This window comes from Pseudophryne corroboree, chromosome 3 (assembly GCF_028390025.1).
Source record: "Pseudophryne corroboree isolate aPseCor3 chromosome 3, aPseCor3.hap2, whole genome shotgun sequence".
NCBI classification, from domain to species: domain Eukaryota; kingdom Metazoa; phylum Chordata; class Amphibia; order Anura; family Myobatrachidae; genus Pseudophryne; species Pseudophryne corroboree.
Window position 1 is genome coordinate 82429934 of NC_086446.1, and position 18729 is coordinate 82448662.

At 44.5% G+C, this 18729-nt stretch overlaps 1 protein-coding gene across 1 annotated transcript in view; it reads left to right on the top strand.

The window, feature by feature from the left end:
- LOC135054813 (oocyte zinc finger protein XlCOF6-like) overlaps positions 1–18068 on the top strand; it is a 33816-nt gene extending 15748 nt beyond the window's left edge. Inside the window, exons 6-8 of the mRNA XM_063958184.1 lie at positions 10302–10399; positions 10522–10633; positions 14492–18068. Coding sequence (XP_063814254.1) covers positions 10302–10399; positions 10522–10633; positions 14492–16074 — 1793 coding nt within the window. The 3' untranslated portion in view covers positions 16075–18068. The remainder of the gene's footprint in view (positions 1–10301; positions 10400–10521; positions 10634–14491) is intronic.
- The last annotated feature ends 661 nt before the right edge of the window (positions 18069–18729 follow it).

Sequence of the window (18729 nt, forward strand, 5' to 3'; positions counted from 1 at the left end):
GACCTGTTAATCTTAGCACAGACGCCAGATTTAATGTTGAGCCATCTTCAACAGACGATAGTTTGTTTACAGAGACACGGGTGGCTCATAAATTGGGAAAAGTCCATGAATCCGTCACAGCGGATGGTTCATTTGGGGGCCATATTGGATTCAGACCTACAGAAAGTTCTCTTACCAGAGAAAAAGATAGTCAAGGTGCAGGTCATGGCTCAGGAAGTGTTGCAAGCCCAGACAATGTCAGTCCATGCAGCAATGCGACTGTTGGGTCTGATGGTATCAACTTTCGACATGGTGGAATATGCGCAATTCCACTCCAGACCTTTGCAGCACCTTATTTTGACCAAATGGAACGGAAATCATCAGACGATAAAGAAGCAGATGATAAAGATTCCAGTAAATGTCAAAAGGTCTCTAGCGTGGTGGCTGTAGACAGACCATTTAAACAAGGGGAGACCCTTTTGTATAAAAGAGTGGCAAGTCCTGACAACAGATGCCAGCCTGCAAGGCTGGGGGGCGGTACTCGGAAGCCTATGGTTCCAGGGAAAATGGACCGCAAGGGAAAGTCGCCTGTCGATAAATCTGTTGGAGATAGGGGCCGTTTACTTGGCTCTAGTTTAGGCAAAGGACAATCTACAAGGAAGACCAGTCCAGATTCGCTCAGACAATGCGACGGCAGTAGCGTACCTCAATCATCAAGGAGGAACTCACAGCAATAGACTGATGGAGGAAGTAACTCCCATTCTAAAATGGACAGAACTCCATCTCCCAGCATTGTCGGCAGTATTTGTCCCGGGTGTACTAAACTGGGAAGCGGATTTTCTCAGTCGGCACACCATTCAGGAAACCGAATGGGCACTACACCCAGAAGTGTTTCAGACACTGGTGAATAGATAGGGTCTACCGGAGATAGACCTTATGGCGTCTCGTCTAAACTACAAAGTTCCGAGGTACGGATCGAGAACAAGGGACCCAGGAGCGGTCTTTGTTGACGCACTGTCTGTAGAATGGAGGTTTCAGCTGACATATCTGTTCCCTCCAATATCTCTGTTACCCAGAGTAGTGAGAAAGATAAAACAGGCAAAAGGAGCAATCATTCTAATAGCTCTAGCTTGGCCAAGAAGGCATTGGTACACAGATCTACTGAGAATGTCCGTGGAAGCACCGATACTGCTCCCTCAACGTCCAGACCTGTTAATGCAGGGTCCTTGTTGTCACATTTATCTGGATCGCCTATCTTTGACGGCGTGGCTGTTGAAACCTCTATCTTAGAGGCTAAGGGATTTTCGAAACAAGTAATCCAAACTATGCTTAGAGCAGGAAAGCCTTCTTCGGTCCGTGTGTATCATAGAATATGGCAAGCCTATATTCACTGGTGTACTGGAATTTTTTTCGAAATGAGATCTTTTAAAGTAGCTAGGATTTTGGATTTCCTTCAGGCAGGATTGGATAAAGGGTTGAAAGTTGCTTCCTTGAGGGTTCAAGTCTCAGCGTTAACTGTATGGTTTCAGCAGAAGGTTGCTGATTTACAGGATGTACGTACGTTTTTTCAAGGAGTAGTATATATTCAACCTCCATTTGTTCCTCCTGCAGCTCCCTGGGATTTGAATTTAATTCTTAAATTTCTCCAGGGTCCTCTGTTTGAACCACTTGAGAGAGCAGATCTTAAGTGGTTAACGGTTAAAGTTCTTTTTTTACTGGCAATGGCGTCAGCCAGAAGAGTGTCAGATTTAGGAGCATTATCGTGTAAGTCTCCTTTCCTAAGTTTTTTTCCAGACAGAGCAGTTCTCAGAACGAGATCTAGTTATTTTCCAAAGGTGGTATCAAAGTTTCACCTGAATGAAGAGATTGTAGTCCCAGCTTTTCAGGTATCGGGACTATCTGTGGGAGAAGCGTTGCTGGACGTGGTCCGGGCTTTAAAAATCTACATAGATCGTACTAGTGCCATCAGGAAAACAGATTCTCTCTTCATCCTCTACGGATTCCATAGAAGAGGATGGCCTGCTAGTAAACAGACGCTGGCGAGATGGCTCCGAAATGGTAATATCAGAAGCTTATTCTCATGCAGATCTCCCTATTCCGGCTAATGTCTCTGCACACTCTACACGTAAGGTAGGTTCTTCTTGGGCAGCACAACAAGGTGCTTCAGCAGAACAGATATGTAAGGCAGCCACATGGTCTTCCATAAACACATTCATTAGACATTATGCCTTGGATACTTTTGCCTCTCCTGACGCAGACTTGGCAAAAGACCGGGCGAAAGGTCCTCCTGTGCAATCAGGAGCGTCCCCACCACTAAAATGGCTTTGGGAATCCCAATGTTATCCTGTGGATAATCCTGTGGACCCAGCCAGAGAAATATACGTTATGGTAAGAACTTACTGTTGATAACGTGATTTCTCTTATGTCCACAGGGATCCCACCCTGACTCATCTGATTTGAGGATCTAGACAATCACTAAAACCTCTTCCTTCTTGTATGGAAGGGTGTGCATGTGTGTTCTTATCGCCTAAACAGGTCTCTGCCTGATGTTCCTGCCTAAAATCGCTGTGGAAAGAACTGATCTGACTGAGTCAGTGGGCGGGACTATATGGTGAGGGCCCCAATGCATCCTGGGAGGCCAGAAAGCTTTTGACCGTGTTGGTGCCATTTTCGCTGTCGCTCGACAATATCCCAATCTTATCCTGTGGATACCTGTGGACATAAGAGAAATCACCTTATCAACGGTAAGTTCTTACCATAACGTATATTTGGAACTCCCTGCCGGAGAAGGTAATAATGGCAGACTCTGTAAATGCATTTAAAAACGGACTGGACAAATTCCTAACTGGAAAAAGTATCCAGGGTTATAGCATTTGACATATGGACATTAATCTGGGAGTGGTAAGAATCATTGTTGTCAATTGGTACTTAACCATTACTTCAGCAGGCGCATTATAATATGAACAGCTTAGCACAGAATACAGGTTGAACCCGATGGGCATTTTGCCTCTTTTCAACCTCACTAACTATGTAACTTCCTGATGCCGTCTCAAGGCTTAATACATCTGCCCCATTGTTCTGAAAACCACAACACATTAATTTAGGATTCTTGTTCCAGCAATAATCCGCCTTTGCCGAACAGTAAAGGGCAGGAGTCTATGTATAAGTTTTCATTACAAAATCTGTACTTTAAAATAATGCACTTTTGTATTTTTTTTTTGTTTTTTTTGTTTTTCCCCCCACTGTCTAACGTGTAGGATTGATAGGGTCACCCAAGTAAATCTACCACATTCCATGAAGGGGACTAATTTTTTATATGACAGAACATGGAGATTTAAGCATTACACCCTTCCTATCTGTGGAAATTGATGGTTTTTTTTTTGTTTTGATTTATTAATTGTTAATAACTACTAAATGGGCACATTGCTTAGTTGCTTAAATCGTGATTACACAACACACTCGACAATAGACCGGCACAAATGAAATAAAGGTATAGACAGAATAAAATGGTACTCTGTATATATTGGTATAATAACCGTATAATAGTATCCTGTTCGCAGTCATATAATACCGCTTTCAGATCGCAAATGCCGGATTCCACCGGTAAGAGAAACGTGTCCTTACCGGGTGGGATCCGGCATTTTCTCTGCTTTGCTGGCTTTCCAACCCGGCAATATACCGGGTCGGTTGCCATAGCAGCGGGGGTGGAGGCGGCGCTGGGAGATAAGCTCATCTCCTGCACAGCCTCTCCCTATGCTGTGAATGGGAGCCGTGTCACACCGAAGCTGCTCCCATTCACACTGCGCCTGACCCAGTATTCAACCCAGTAATAACCCTTCTGCCGCTAATTCGGCAATATGCCGTGTCGATACCGGGTTATTTGTGCGATGTGAAAAGGGGTATTAGATGATACTCCGTTCTCTTTCTTATCTCTCCGATAGTCCTCTCCGTGTTAGCCCAGCTGTATTCACGCTCTCCTTCTTTGGGGTAAGAGTCGGAAAATGCTGTCTTGTCAGAAAGATGGCAGTTTCCGATTGGAATAGGTCGGAAGGGGTTCCGACCTATTCAATACAGGCAATTATTTTTTTCGACAAGTCGGGAAACCCGACTTGTTGGATCGGCAGAATACCAGCCGATCCACCTGCTGCTGTCGGAAACTGGGCCAAATCCTACAGGTTTTGGCCCCCTTTCAGGCAAACTCAATCCGACTTGAAAACAAGTCAGATTGAGGTGAGAAGACGGGGAGTGGTGCGGCGAGCTACGGGGATTGGGGATGAGAGGTACCTTGACGGCTGTCCCCCGGCCAGGCACCTCTCTCCCTGCAGTGCCTCTTCCCCCGCCGCAGACATCACCCTCGCTGCCAGCGCCGGCCGCCACACTGTTCCCCCTGCTGCCGCCGCTCACTGTTCCGCCTGCTGCTGCTGTCAGAGCACCCGGCAGATAGCGGCAGGACAAGACACAGGGAACGGCCAAATCCGATAGTCTGATTTGGCCGCTCTTTGAATAGGGGTTGTCGGGTCCATTCCGACAACTCCATGTCGAAATGGACCCGACTCTTATTGAAAATACCCCTTTGTCTCAATGGTACTCCAAATATTTCCCTTTTGGTATAAGACATAATTTGCGGTGTTTCTCTTACGTCCTAGAGGATGCTGGGGTCCACATTAGTACCATGGGACATAGACGGGTCTTCTAGGAGCCACTAGCATTTTAAGAGTTTGAGAGTGTGGGCTGGCTCCTCCCTCTATGCCCCTCCCACCAGACTCAGTTTAGAAAATGTGCCCGGAGGAGCCGGTCACAGCTACGGGAGCTCCTAGAGCGTCTTTAGTTTTATTGTTTTCTAAGAGTTAGTTTAGGCACAGGGAGACTGCTGGCAACAGCCTCTCTGCTTCGTGGGATTAAGGGGGGGGAGTAGTGTCCGCCCTGTGGGGTCTGAGCCACTATCTCCGCTGACAGGACACTGAGCTCCTGAGGGTGATGATCGTTGGCTGCTCCAGGCGACCGCTCACTCCCGCAGCAGGCCGCCACCCCCTTACAGAGCCAGAAGACTTCGGTGGCAAGTGAGTCACCGGCACCCCAGGCAAGCGGGGAGCCGGTGTGAAGATGGCGGCAACAGGGTATGGAGTGCAGTACTAATTGTGCTCCGGAGGCTCAGCGGTACATAGTGCGGCGCTATGAGGGGCGCCCTGAGCCAGCGCCTATACCCTACACTGGTCAGCAAGACTGTCAGGGTCTCCGGATCGCTGCCAGCAGAAATTCTCAGGCCAGTATAACATAATGTAGAGCGGGAAGCAGAGTCATGTTCGGGGGTGGAGCTTCTCCTCAGAGCGGACCCAGTAGCGTTCAGCGCCATTTTCCTGCCTGCAGTTCCTGTACACAGACCCTGACAGGGAGAGCTGTCCCTCCAAGCAACTCCAGCTATCCTGTGCGGTACCAGAGGGTTGTAGAAGGGGGGGAGGTTGTGTAAAGTCTGTGTAGTCTATTAAGGTACACAGATAGCGCTGGTAGTTTTATTAGTTCTACCTCAGAAAGCACTGTGTGTGGGTTGGCTCCAATCTCTGTCTCTCTGTGGCATACTTAGGGGGGAAACTGTGTCTGACATTTCCGTGTGTGTGTGTGTGTGTGTGTGTGTGTGTGTGTTTAATATCTCACATAGCCATGCCTAGGGACTCTGTGTCATATGCTGCAGAAGAGGTTTCCACTCAGGAAGGATCCATTCCATGTGCACAGGATTGTAATGCTTTGTCTCAGATCCCTATTGTTCAACCTGAGTGGTTAACTTCCATCAAAGGAATGATCTCTCAGATATCTACTAGGGTAGCTAATACTGAGACTGAAACTCAGGTGTTGAAGAAGTCTATGGCAGTTTGGTCAGGCTCTGTTCCTATTCCTGCAAAATCCCCTAGCATGTTCCCACAGAAACGTTCACTTGCCCATATTATGCAAGATGACATGGATACCGATTCTGGTACTGCAGACGGTGCTGGGGCGGTATCCCTTGCTAAGGGGGTGCAGCTCATGATTGAGGCCATTAGAGATGTGTTAAATATTACTGACACAACACCTGAGCAGGTTGAGGAGACTCACTTCACTGACAATAAGAAAGCCTCGCTAACCTTCCCTGCGTCTAAAGAATTAAACGCTATATTTGAAAAATCCTGGGAAAACCCAGAGAAAAAATTCCAGATGCCAAAAAGTGTTCTGGTTGCTTTTCCCTTCCCTGAGGAAGATGGGAAAAAATGGGAAAACCCACCCATTGTTGACGCATCTGTCTCCAGACTGTATCAAAGGGTGGTTTTACCTGTCTCGTGATCTACCACGTTAAAAGAACCAGCTGATCGTAAGATTGACACTACGCTGAAATCCATTTACAATGCTTCAGGAGTGGCGTTAAGGCCTACTATTGCCCGTGCATGGATTTCTAAAGCCATAGTAAAGTGGTCAGGCACATTGTTAGAGGATTTGGATACAATGGATAGAAGTGACATTGAATTGTTTTTACGTAACAGGATTCTGCAGGGTTCATGGTGGAATCTACGCTGACTGCACGGACATCTTCCATGTCTGTCTCAGCTCGCAGTGGACTCTGGCTACGCCAATGATCTGCAGATGTGGAATCCAGGAGAAGTGTGGAGAACCAACCCTACACAAGTCAGGCTCTATTTGGGGAAGCGTTGGATGCGTGGATTTCCATGGCAACCGCGGGTAAGTCACCTTTCCTTCCCTCAGCTACACCTTCTACGAAGAAACCATTTTCTTCAGCTGTGCCGCAGACCTTTCGGACCACTAAGGCAAAAAAGTCCAAGCCTCCTACCACTTTCTTTAGAGGTGGTCGTGCAAAATCCAAAAGGCCAGGACCAGAGACCTGCTTCTGGTTCCTCAAAATCCTCAGCATGACGGTGGACCGCAAAGCTTGGAGGATGGGCTGGTGGGTGCGAGACTCAGACGTTTCAGACACGTTTGGGTGTCGTCCGGCATGGTTCCCTGGGTACAGTATATTGTGTCCAAGGGGTACAGACTGGAGTTTCAAGAACTCCCGCCTCACAGATTCTTCAAATTAGGCTTGTCAGCTTTGCTGACAGACAGGGCTATCCTACAGGAAGCCATCCTAAAATTGGAAAAGTCACAGGTCCTTGTCCTAGTTCCATCTCCTATGCAAAACAAGGGTTATTATTCAAACCTTTTCGTGTTACCGAATCCGGATGGTTCGGTCAGACCAATTTTGAACTTGAAATCATTGTACCCTTACCTAAGGGTGCTCAAATTCAAAATGGAGTCTCTCAGAGCAGTGATTTCAGGTCTGGAGAAGGGAGAGTTTCTGGTATCCCTGGATATCAAGGATGCGTACCTTCACATTTCGATTTGGCTGCCGCACCAGGCTTATCTCAGATTTGCCCTGTTTGACAGTCCCTATCAATTTCAGGCACTGCCATTCGGCCTCTCCACAACACGAGGTTGTTCACCAAGGTGATGGCAGAGATGATGGTTCTCCTCCGCAGACAGGGGGTGAACATAATCCCATATCTGGATGATCTGCTGATAAAGGCATCATCCAGGGAGACGACGATGCAATCCATTGTTCTCATGACTCGTCTGCTCAGGGAACACAGTTGGATTCTGAACCTTCCGAAATCACATTTGGAGCCGACCAGGAGGTTGTCTTTTCTGGGAATGATTCCCGACACGGAAGTGCAGAGGGTGTTTTTCCCGAGGCTCTACAGTACGGAAGGTTTCATGCTCGGTCCTTTTAACTGGCTCTCCTGGACAAGTGGTCGGGATCTCATCTACACATGCACCCGAGAATACGTCTGTCGCCGAAAGCCAGGATTTCACTCCTTTGGTGGCTGCAACTACCTCACCTTCTGCAGGGCCGCAGGTTCAGGATTCAGGGCTGGATCCTTCTAACCGCGGATGCAAGTCTCCATGGCTGGGGCGCATTCTCTCAGGGGGAAACCTTCCAAAGACGGTGGTCAAGCCTGGAATCCAGCCTTCCAAGCGGGCCATCTTCTGCGAGATCGAGCCATTCAAGTGCAGACAGACAATGTAACACCGGTGGCTTACATAAACCGACAGCGCGGAACGAAGAGCAGAGCTGCAATGTCAGAGGTAACAAAAATCATCCTCTGGGCAGAAAAACACGCATTGGCGCTGTCAGAAATCTTTATTCCGGGAGTAGACAACTGGAAAGCGGACTTCCTCAGCAGACACTATCTCCATCCAGGAGAGTGGGGACTCCATCTGGAGGTGTTCACAGAGGTAACAGATCTTTGGGGTGTACCTCAAATAGACATGATGGCCTCTCATCTCAACAAGAAGCTTCGGCGGTATTGTTCCAGGTCGAGGGACTCGCAAGCCGTGGTGGTGGACGCCCTATTGACTCTGTGGGTGTTCCCGTCGGTGTACGTGTTTCCTCCACTTCCACTCATTCCAAGAGTTCTAAAACTCATAAGGAGAACAAGAGTTCAGGCAATCCTCATTGCCCTGCACTGGCCAAGAAGGGCTTGGTATGGGGATCTTCTGGATCTACTGCTAGAGGAGCCAAGGCCTCTTCCTCTTTGGGAGGACCTACTGCAGCAGGGGGCCATTCGCTTATCAAGACTTACCGCAGCTACATTTGACGGCATGGAGGTTGAACACCAGATATTAGCTCGGACAGGCATTCCGAACAAGGTTATTCCTACCCTGATACAGGCTAGGAAAGGAGTAACGTCTAAACATTACCATCGTATTTGGAAAAAATATGTATCTTGGTGCGAGTCCAAGAAGTTTCCTACGGTGGAGTTTTAACTGGGACGGTTTCTCCTCTTCCTGCAAGCAGGTGTGGATTTGGGCCTGAGGTTGTGATCCGTAAAGGTCCAGATTTCGGCCCTATCTATTTTCTTCCAGAAACAGTTGGCTTCCCTCCCTGAGGTTCAGACTTTTCTGAAAGGGGTTCTGTACATCCAGCCTCCCTTTGTGCTGCCTATGGTTCCCTGGGATCTTAACGTGGTGTTTCAGTTCCTGCAATCGGATTGGTTCAAACCTCTACCGGAGGTTGAGATCAAGTTTCTCACGTGGAAGGCTGTCACTTTGTTGGCCTTAGCTTCTGCTCGACGGGTGTCGGAGTGGGGGGCTTTGTCTTGTTAGAGCCCCTACTTGATCTTCCATGAAGATAGAGCTTAGCTCCGGACACGTCAGCAGTTCCTTCCGAAGGTTGTGTCGGCATTTCATATCAACCAGCCTATTGTGGTGCCAGTTGCTGCTGACTCCTCATTTTCATCAAGTCCTTGGATGTTGTAAGGGCTTTGAAAATTTATGTGAAGAGGACTGCTCGTCAGAGACAATAGGACTCTAACCTGTATGATCCCAAGAAACTTGGGTGTCCTGCTTCTAAGCAGACGATCTCTCACTGGATCAGGTTTACTATCCACAAATTATGTCTTATAACAAAAGGGAAATATTTTGAGTACCATTGAGACAAAGAAGTAGAGTGTGAATACGGCTGGGCTAACACGGAGAGGACAATCTGAGTGATAAGAAAGAGAACTGAGTATCCTCTTATAAGACTGTGAACATGATACTATTATCTGGTTATTATCCCAATATATACAGGATACTATTGAAAGGGACAGCATTATACTAAAGTAGTTTTCAGCCATCTTGCATCACAGTAGCCATTTGTCTGAATATAAAGAAATGCTTTTGCTAAAAACTTATAAGTAATGCTGACATTTCTGTAGTTAGAGAAGTACCTCTGGGATATAAGGTCGAGCTAATAATCACTTATCTTCTGGAACATGTTGATGGAACAGTGATGTTGTGAGAACAAGTGATGTTGTGAGAACAGTGTCTACAGACTGATTCTCAAGGATTGTAATGTCTCATGATTTCTATATGTGAGAAATGACGCTTATGCTTATGTTTTGTAACGTGTAACAAATTCCTGTATATGCCTATAAGAACCCCTAAACAATAAACTGATTCGGGCTCATTCTGATCAACATAACCATGTGTGATGTCTGCTGATTGAGTCTCCCAATCGATTGGTCAAAGGTATTTAAACAGACAACCGAAGGAAGTTGGTACAGGAGAAGGTTTTATCTCCAGCAATATCACCCGGTTATTATACCAATTTATACAGAGTACCATTTTATTCTGTCTATACCCTTATTTAATTTGCGCCGGTCTATTGTGTTGTGTATGTACAGGGCATTTGTGTAACTGGAGCGCATCATTTTGTCTAGTCACATAAATCGTGATTAGTCCAATATGGGGGAGATAGGACACATACACATCTGATAAGAGAAAATACAATGTACTCATTCCCTGTGTGTCTCTTACAGATGGAGCCAGTAACAGAGATACCCCAGAGAAATGTCCCCATCCTCTTTGTTCCCAGGACTGTACAGAGGAGAATCACAGGATCCCACAGGAGGATCAGGTAGATGGGATTTAGGGTCTTAGCAAATACTGATATACCACAGTGCCGTATACCCTGATATTCTACTATTTACTCTTGGGGAAATTAGACATTTCTAAAGTGTTCTTTCATGGATTAATTAGGGTGAGGGTCTGGCTGATATTAAGATAGAAGATATGAAGGAAGAAGAAGAGACATATGTGAGGGGTGTTCAGCAGTGTAAGGAGGAGGAAATCCCTACAGATATCAGCACAGGTGAGTAATAATCACTTATTACAGAGAATAGTCACATATTCTCCTTGTTCTGTCACTACAGCAGTCTCTTATCGCACACCCTCCTCTGTCAGTACAGACTAATGAGGGAAATGTATCTTCCCAATAGAGAAGTCAGGAGCCATCAGGCCCTATTAGTCTCCTGCTCTGCCCCTAACATCATGTCACTCTGTGTTACCAGCCCAGAGATCTGACCAGTCTCCTCCCCACACTCTGGTGTATCTCATACATCAGGAGCCATTAGCCCCTATTAGTCTCCTGCTCCTCCTCACATCATGTCACTGTGTGTTACGAGCCCAGAGATCTGACCAGTCTCCTCCCCACACTCTCTGGTGTATCTCTTACATCAGGAGCCATCATCCCCTTTTATACTCCTGCTCTCCCCCTCGCATCATTTCACTGTGTGAACTAGCCCAGAAATCTGATCAGTCTCCTCCCCACATTCTCTGGTGGCTCTCGCTATGCCCGATTTTGACTATGCGATTTCCCTTGAACTCCCCCAGAGCCCAGATATAGTTCAGATTTTGATTGTGTGCTTGAGGTTTTGTCTATGTAAGATTTTGATTAAGTGCCCATTTTGACTATACTTTTTACTAGATAGACTGTGCAGGGGGTGGGGGGAAATCATATGCATACGGTGGGGGTATCCTCTTTAATAGTTGCAGCTGTGTGTTCAATCTTAATCAACTGAGCCATCCAATAAAATATATACAAATATGAATTGACTGAAGCTTATCTAATACACAGATGATATAAATGGATACAGTTTATTTATGAGAAACATGATAGAGATAATACCACATGATCTGCTAGCAGCCAATCACATATTGTGTAAACAACACCAAGGTTATGTTAGAATGGAAGATACGTTCAGTTGGTGTAAGGATCCTAGCAGTATGTGGCAGAGTTTGAAAGATATTTCTGATTATAAACCCAACAAGGTAGCGTTAAGTGGAGTAAATAGTGTATTGGTGGAAGTTCTAAATACATTTTATTCATGGTTTGACAAAAGTGTTAAGGTGACTCGTTCTGGGGAATTATCCTTAGTGCAGATATTCTCAAATGCGGTCTTCAGGGCTCCCCAACAGTCCAGGTTTTAAGTAGATCCATGCTTGGACACAAATGGCTTAATAAGCACCTCAGTCAATTTGATTCAACCATCTGTCCTGAGCCATGGATGTACATAAAACCTGGACCATTGGGGTGCCTTCAGGACCGCGTTTGAGAACCTCTGCTTTAGTGTTTGATGAATTAACAGTCCTGGGATGTCTGCATAGGGGATGCGGTCAAGATCCCGCCGGTCAGAATATAGACACCGGGATCCTGACCGCCACAATCCCGACATATTCTCCCTCTGTGGGTGTCCACGACACCCATAGAGGGAGACTAAATTAGTGTGACGAGTGCAGCGAGGCACCGTGCCTGTCGGGATTGTGCCGGTCGGGATCCCGGTGTTGATATTACAACCGCCGAGATCCTGTCCGGCGGAATCTCGTACTGATCCACTGCATAGTGTTAGTCCTGGTAAAGCTGCAGATCTGTATGGGATCCAAGAGAAAGTTCTCGGTGTTATGATCGATTAGCTAGGACCTTTATGTTAATATTTAATGTGTCACTTGCTCACTGGTTACTAAATGTTTTTGAGGCAACAACTGTTATACCTCTACCAGTGGTGTACCTAAATGCTTCAACCAGTGGTTCCCAAACTGTATTAAATCATGGCACCCCTTGGTCAAATGTTTGAGAAATCTAGAAAGAAATATGAAATTAAGGAAATTGTGTTTATATATCATCCTTATGTTCAGTTGTGTGGTGAGGTGAGGGACAATATTTGTTTCTGTTTGGCCACATATTTTATGACTGGCAGCCACCAGCACTGGTTTTGCCCATTACATTGACCATAAATAATTTGAATTGGTCCTGGACCACCAACCCAAGGTACTTTGCAAGTGCCCTTAGACTCCCCAGGGTGCCACGGTACACAGTTTGAGAACCATTGGCTTAAACGATTAATGCCCCATCACTTTGGCCTCTCCTGAGCATGAAGTGCTTCGTGCATCTGGTGCTGAGACATCAAATATTATTTGGCTGTTGACTCCGATCCCTTTCAATGTGCTTATGGGATGAATTGCTTTACAGACGCTGCCTTAACTTCTGCTCCAGGCTCAGAATCACTTAGAGCAGAAGAGGTCCTATATTATAATTTTATTTGCTGATTAGAGTTCTGCTTTTTATACTATAATCCAATTTTCTTTAGTCTCCAAGCTTTTTTTTAAAATTTATTTAGGGTTGAATGGGTGTATGTGCAATCGTGTTTTAAACTTCTTGACCAATAGGCCCCAAGTAGTCAGGGTGGGGGAATTTATTTCAGGGGAAGTTTTGCTATAAACAGGTGTACTGCAGGGGTGCGTTCTGAGGGGGTTATTCGGGTTTGTTAACTAACCAAAAAAGCACACAACTGGGCAAAATCATGTCGCACTGCAGGTGGGGCAAATGTAACATGTGCAGAGAGAGTTCAATTTGGGTGGGTTATATTATTTTTGTGCATGGTAATTACTGGCTACTTCATTTCTACACTACAATTTAGATTTCAGTTTGAACACACCCCACCCAAATCTAACTCTCTGCACATGTTACATCTGCCACACCTGCAGTGCACATGGTTATGCCCATTAGCTAACAAATTTGCTGCTGTGATCTGAATTAGGCACATAGGGGGTCATTCATCAGAAGGATACCTAGGATACCAGCCATCAAATATATGCACGCTGGACTCTGTACATCTGCAGAGGAATTTTAAGTGCTTCATGAAGGGATTAGTCTGTGCCTTTCACTATTGATTGTCCATCGTTTGGCATTGTGGACTGTTTTTGCTACCAGCGGACCCACTGGGGCAATATAGAACACAGGCCAGACCTCTTGCCTCACAAGCAGAAGGGCACTTTATGCAGTTGTATACTGTTTAGAATTTCAAGTGATATTTACACTGCTCTATCCAATAATATTTTACGGTTTATGTAAATGATTTGTTACTTATTCTATTAAACAGTGTTATTTTTGATACATTAGTTGGATGTTTGAACTATAGCATTTCTTAAGGCGCCACTCATTTTGCTTATAGTGGTTTACAGAATTTTCCTAAAAGGGGAACTGGTTTAACCCCGAGTTAGCAGCCTTCCAATTTTAAGCAAACTTGGATTGGGAGCGCTGTATCCATTCTTCTTTAACATATTTTTTTGTTTTACTTTTATTTATTATTACTGATCTCTACAGAGAAGACTGCAAGATACTGCAGACTACCTGCCCTGTGGCAGCCACCGAAGGGACCCGCCACTGCTTACTGAGGCCAGTGTTCCGGGTCCCTGGGCAGAGGGTCACTGGCCCCTGTGTGCTCCCTGTGCACTGGAAGGCAGGCAGAGGTCAATATCTCCCACCACCCTTGATTATTAGAAAGGGGTGGGCTTTTTAGTCGTGGGTCCCCCAGCCTATAGGATGCCTCTTAGAATGCAGCCATGTAAGCAGCACCAGTGTGTTAACATTCTGTGCAAGGGGGTTCTCTGTCACCAGTGTCCCCCACATTGCAGCTGCCATAATTAGAGCACTTTATTGGCAGATTTAAAAAATGTAATCCAATATGGCCGTGCAATCTGCCCTTCCCTATGACAGGTTCTATACAGTGTGTTCTGTAATGTGGTTTTATCTTTTGAACAAATTCATATTTACTCTTTATTGTAAAGAAGCGTACACTTTTTGCAAGTTGAAGTCAAACAACTGAACATCCTGAACTTGTCTTTTAGTATTATATCTTGGTCCTCAGTATTTCTATACATTTATTTCCAGCAGGTGCACACAAAAGAAGGAAGATATCGGAGGGACATCTCATTTTATCTGCAGATTTTAAACTAGAAAATAACATCATAGGAGATTCTCCAGGAGAAACCCCCATTACCCTAAATATACATCCAGTACATCACAGTGCAGATATATCTTCTCATCCCTCTAATGATGTGGACTGCTCTACTGATAAGTCAGATATTGTTACACATAGTACAGCTCATACAGGTGATATAGATTTTTCCTGTTCTGAGTGTGGGAAGCATTTCGGATATAAATCAGCTCTTGTTGCACATGAGAGATGTCACACAGGTGAGAAACCATTTCCATGTTCTGAGTGTGGGAAATGTTTTACACTGAAATCAGTTCTTGTGACACATCAGAGAATTCACACAGGTGAGAGGCCATTTTCATGTTCTGAGTGTGAGAAATGTTTTAAACAGAAATCAGAACTTGTTATACATAAGAGACTTCACGTAGGTGAGAAGCCGTTTTCATGTACCGAGTGTGGAAAATGTTTTGTTGCTAAAGCACGTCTTCTTAGACATCAGGGAAGTCACACAGGTGAGAAACCATTTCCATGTTCTGAGTGTGGGAAATGTTTTAGAGATAAATCTGCTCTTGCTGTACATCAGAGAAGACACACGGGTGAGAAGCCATTTCCATGCTCTGAGTGTTCTAAATGTTTTAGGCAAAAATCGCTACTAATTTATCATCAAAAAAAGCATGCAGGTGAGGAGCCATTCCAGTGCTCTGAGTGTGGGAAATGTTTTACACAGAAATCAGCTCTTGTTTCACATCAGAGAAGTCACACAAGTGAGAATCCATTCCAGTGCTCTGAGTGTGGGAAAAGTTTTACACAGAAATCAGCTCTTGTTTCACATCAGAGAAGTCACACAGGTGAGAATCCATTCCAGTGCTCTGAGTGTGGGAAAAGTTTTACACAGAAATCAGCTCTTGTTGTACATCAGAGAAGTCACACAGGTGAGAGACCATTTCTATGTTCAGATTGCGGAAAATGTTTTATACAAAAATCACAACTTATGAATCATCAAAGAAAGCACACAGGTGAGAAGCCATTTACATGTACCGAGTGTGGAAAATGTTGTACGCAAAAATCGGACCTTGTTTCACATCAGAGAATTCACACAGGGGAGAAGCCATATTCTTGTTTTGAGTGTGGGAAACTTTTTGGACATAAATCAGCTCTTGTTATACATCAGAGAACTCACACAGAGGAAAAGCCGTATTGTTTAGAGTGTGGGAAATGTTTTACACAGAAATCCAGTCTTGTTACACATCAGAGAATTCACACAGGGAAGAGCCCATTTCCATGCTCTGAGTGTGAGAAATGTTTTGCATATAAATCAGCTCTTGTTACACACCAGAGAAGTCACACAGGGGAGAAGCCGTTTTCCTGTTCTGCGTGTGGGAAATGTTTTACACAGAAAGCCAGTCTTGTTACACATCAGAGAACTCACACAGCGAAAAGCTCATTTCCATGCCCCGAGTGTGAGAAATGTTTTGCATATAAATCAACTCTTGTTAAACATCAGAGAACTCACACAGGTGAGAAGCCATTTTGCTGATGAGTGTGGGAAATGTTTTACACAAAAACAACTCTTGTAAGACATTAGAAATCTCATTAGGAGAAAATTAAATTTTTATGAGTTGATATATGCAACTGTCACATGGACACTAACTATTGTAAAAGATGTTGATAGTAATGTAAATTATAAACATTAACAAACTGTATATCTGATGGCTTGATGACATCACTGAGTTATGTCACATAATCCAAACATTGTAATCACTATCCACAGACACACGTGGAATTAATGTAGATCATCAACAAAAGCCTGGAGAACAGAACACTGAACTTATTGCAGTTTCCTAATTCTATTGCAGAGCCGAATCACTCTCCACAGTAATTATAGACCAAGGGCCTAATTCAGTTGCTGTGAAATCACAAACGGACGCTTTTTAGCCAGCTGCGCATGTGCAGAGTACGCAGCGCGTGTGTGCGGGCATTCACATAGCGATCGCATCCCAGAAGGATATCACTATGTGATTGACAGATAGCGAACGTTCGGGGGCATCGACATGGCTTTGATGGGCAGGGCACAAGAAAGGCAGGCGTGTCATGTCCGTTTTCAGGGCGGCCCGATGATGTCACCTGCGTTTCCTGTGATCAGAAACATGGCGCCCTTTGCAGCCTGGCTGCGCAGGCATGGGGCTACCCTTATTCTTTTGATTTCTGCGATGCAATTGCAATTATATTGTGAGCACAGCGCAGGGCAGCGTTTTTCATCCTGGGCGGCCCCCAGGATGAGATTTTTGCGATTTAGCAAAAACTTCTGCTGGTGCTGAATAAGTCTAAGTCTCCATCTGTTATGGGCTTAGTATATGGTCTTTTTCATGAAAATGAGAACAAATCTCCCATATGAGACACTGTAAAAAAAAATCTGTTTATCGAGTTTTCAACATAGGTTGACAAGTTTAAATTATAGCTCTTTCTCATAAAAAAATAACAGGCTCTTTATATGGAGTTGAGCTGACTTATAAAGTAGAAAGTTTAGTTTACAAAACATTGGTGGACTTTGCTTGTCACATGTACATGACCATTAATTTTTTTATTTATGGGGCAGATGTATTAAGCCTGGAGAAGTGATAACGTGGAAGGTGATAACGCATCAATCATCTCTTAACTGTCAAGTTACTGCCTCGGTTTGAAAAATGATAGGAGCTGATTGGTTGGTGCGTTATCTTCCACTTTATCACTGCTCCAGGCTTAATACATCTGCCCCTGTGTTTTGTTTGTTATAACGGAGAAATATATTTTTTGGTTTACCTAAAAAATAAACCTAGTTAGGCATTGTGATATTACATCCATCTTTAGAAAAAAACTTTCTCGTGTTGTTTTAAAAAAAATTGTTATGTTAAAACTTGTACAAATGTCCCGTATGTGACAGTGGAATGGCCTATATGTCAACACCATAATGTCGACGCATTCAGAATGTTGCATGGCTACAGTTCTGCTAAAGGCAAATCCTAAGCCAAATTTCAGCATGTCAATATTTTGACTGTCGACATTCATATCTCTAATTTTATAGAGGTTCCTAAGTATTATACAAACCCAGAAATAAGATGGAGTTATAACGTGGGTCTGAGGGCACTTATTACATTGAAGTTGTGAAATGGTTCATATAATAACCTCTGCAATCTGTTGCAATTAATGGGAAGCATTTAACATGCTGTAAACGAGTAGGCCTACAGTGAATTGCAATTTTGTGGCTACTATTCTACAGACGTGCCAGTTTTATACAGGTATGTGCATGGGTAAAAATGTTTTCTCTTTATGAGGGGATCTAAGTGGATCTAGCCTCCATGTTGGTTTTTCTGGTTAGTGGGTGTCTGCAGGACCCTTCCCCCTGCAAAATGACTAGGATTTAACATTTGCTTAGAGTTGGTCAGGCCTCGGCCTGTATATGTAAATAGGATGCGTTTTTTACCTTCCTGGCGCATTTTATATATTAAAAAAAATGTGGGTGTCAGAGGTTTGTGAAAGTTTTTTATGGTGAGAGGTTGAAGATGTTATTGTCAGAGATCAGTGATTTAGAAATATTCCACCAAAATCAGTAGTGCGGCAGAGTGCACTGGTACATAACTGCATGGTAATCTGTGACAATGTATGTGTCACAGATTACCATGCAGTTATGTACCAGTGCACTCTGCCGCACTACTGATTTTGGTGGAATATTTCTAAATCACTGATCTCTGACAATAACATCTTCAACCTCTCACCATAAAAAACTTTCACAAACCTCTGACACCTACATTTCTCTCTCTTCTGCTTCTGATAGCTGGTGACGTTACACCAAATCCAGGACCCAACCACTTGCATCGCTCACATTCACCTGATTCACAGCAACATAGAAATCCAGCTAACCTTATAAACATCGCATGTCTTCCATCACCCTCCAGATCACTAAAATGTGCCTTATGGAATGCACGCTCTGTTTGTAACAAATTAACATCCATCCATGACCTCTTCATATCTAACAACTTCAATCTGGTGGCTATAACAGAAACCTGGCTCACACAATCAGACACAGTTGTCCCTGCAGCACTGGCATATGGTGGTCTCCACTTTACACACACCTCCAGGCCTGGTAACCATAAAGGAGGAGGAGTTAGACTTTTTTACTTTCCCAATCTTTTGCATACACTGTTCTACCACAGGT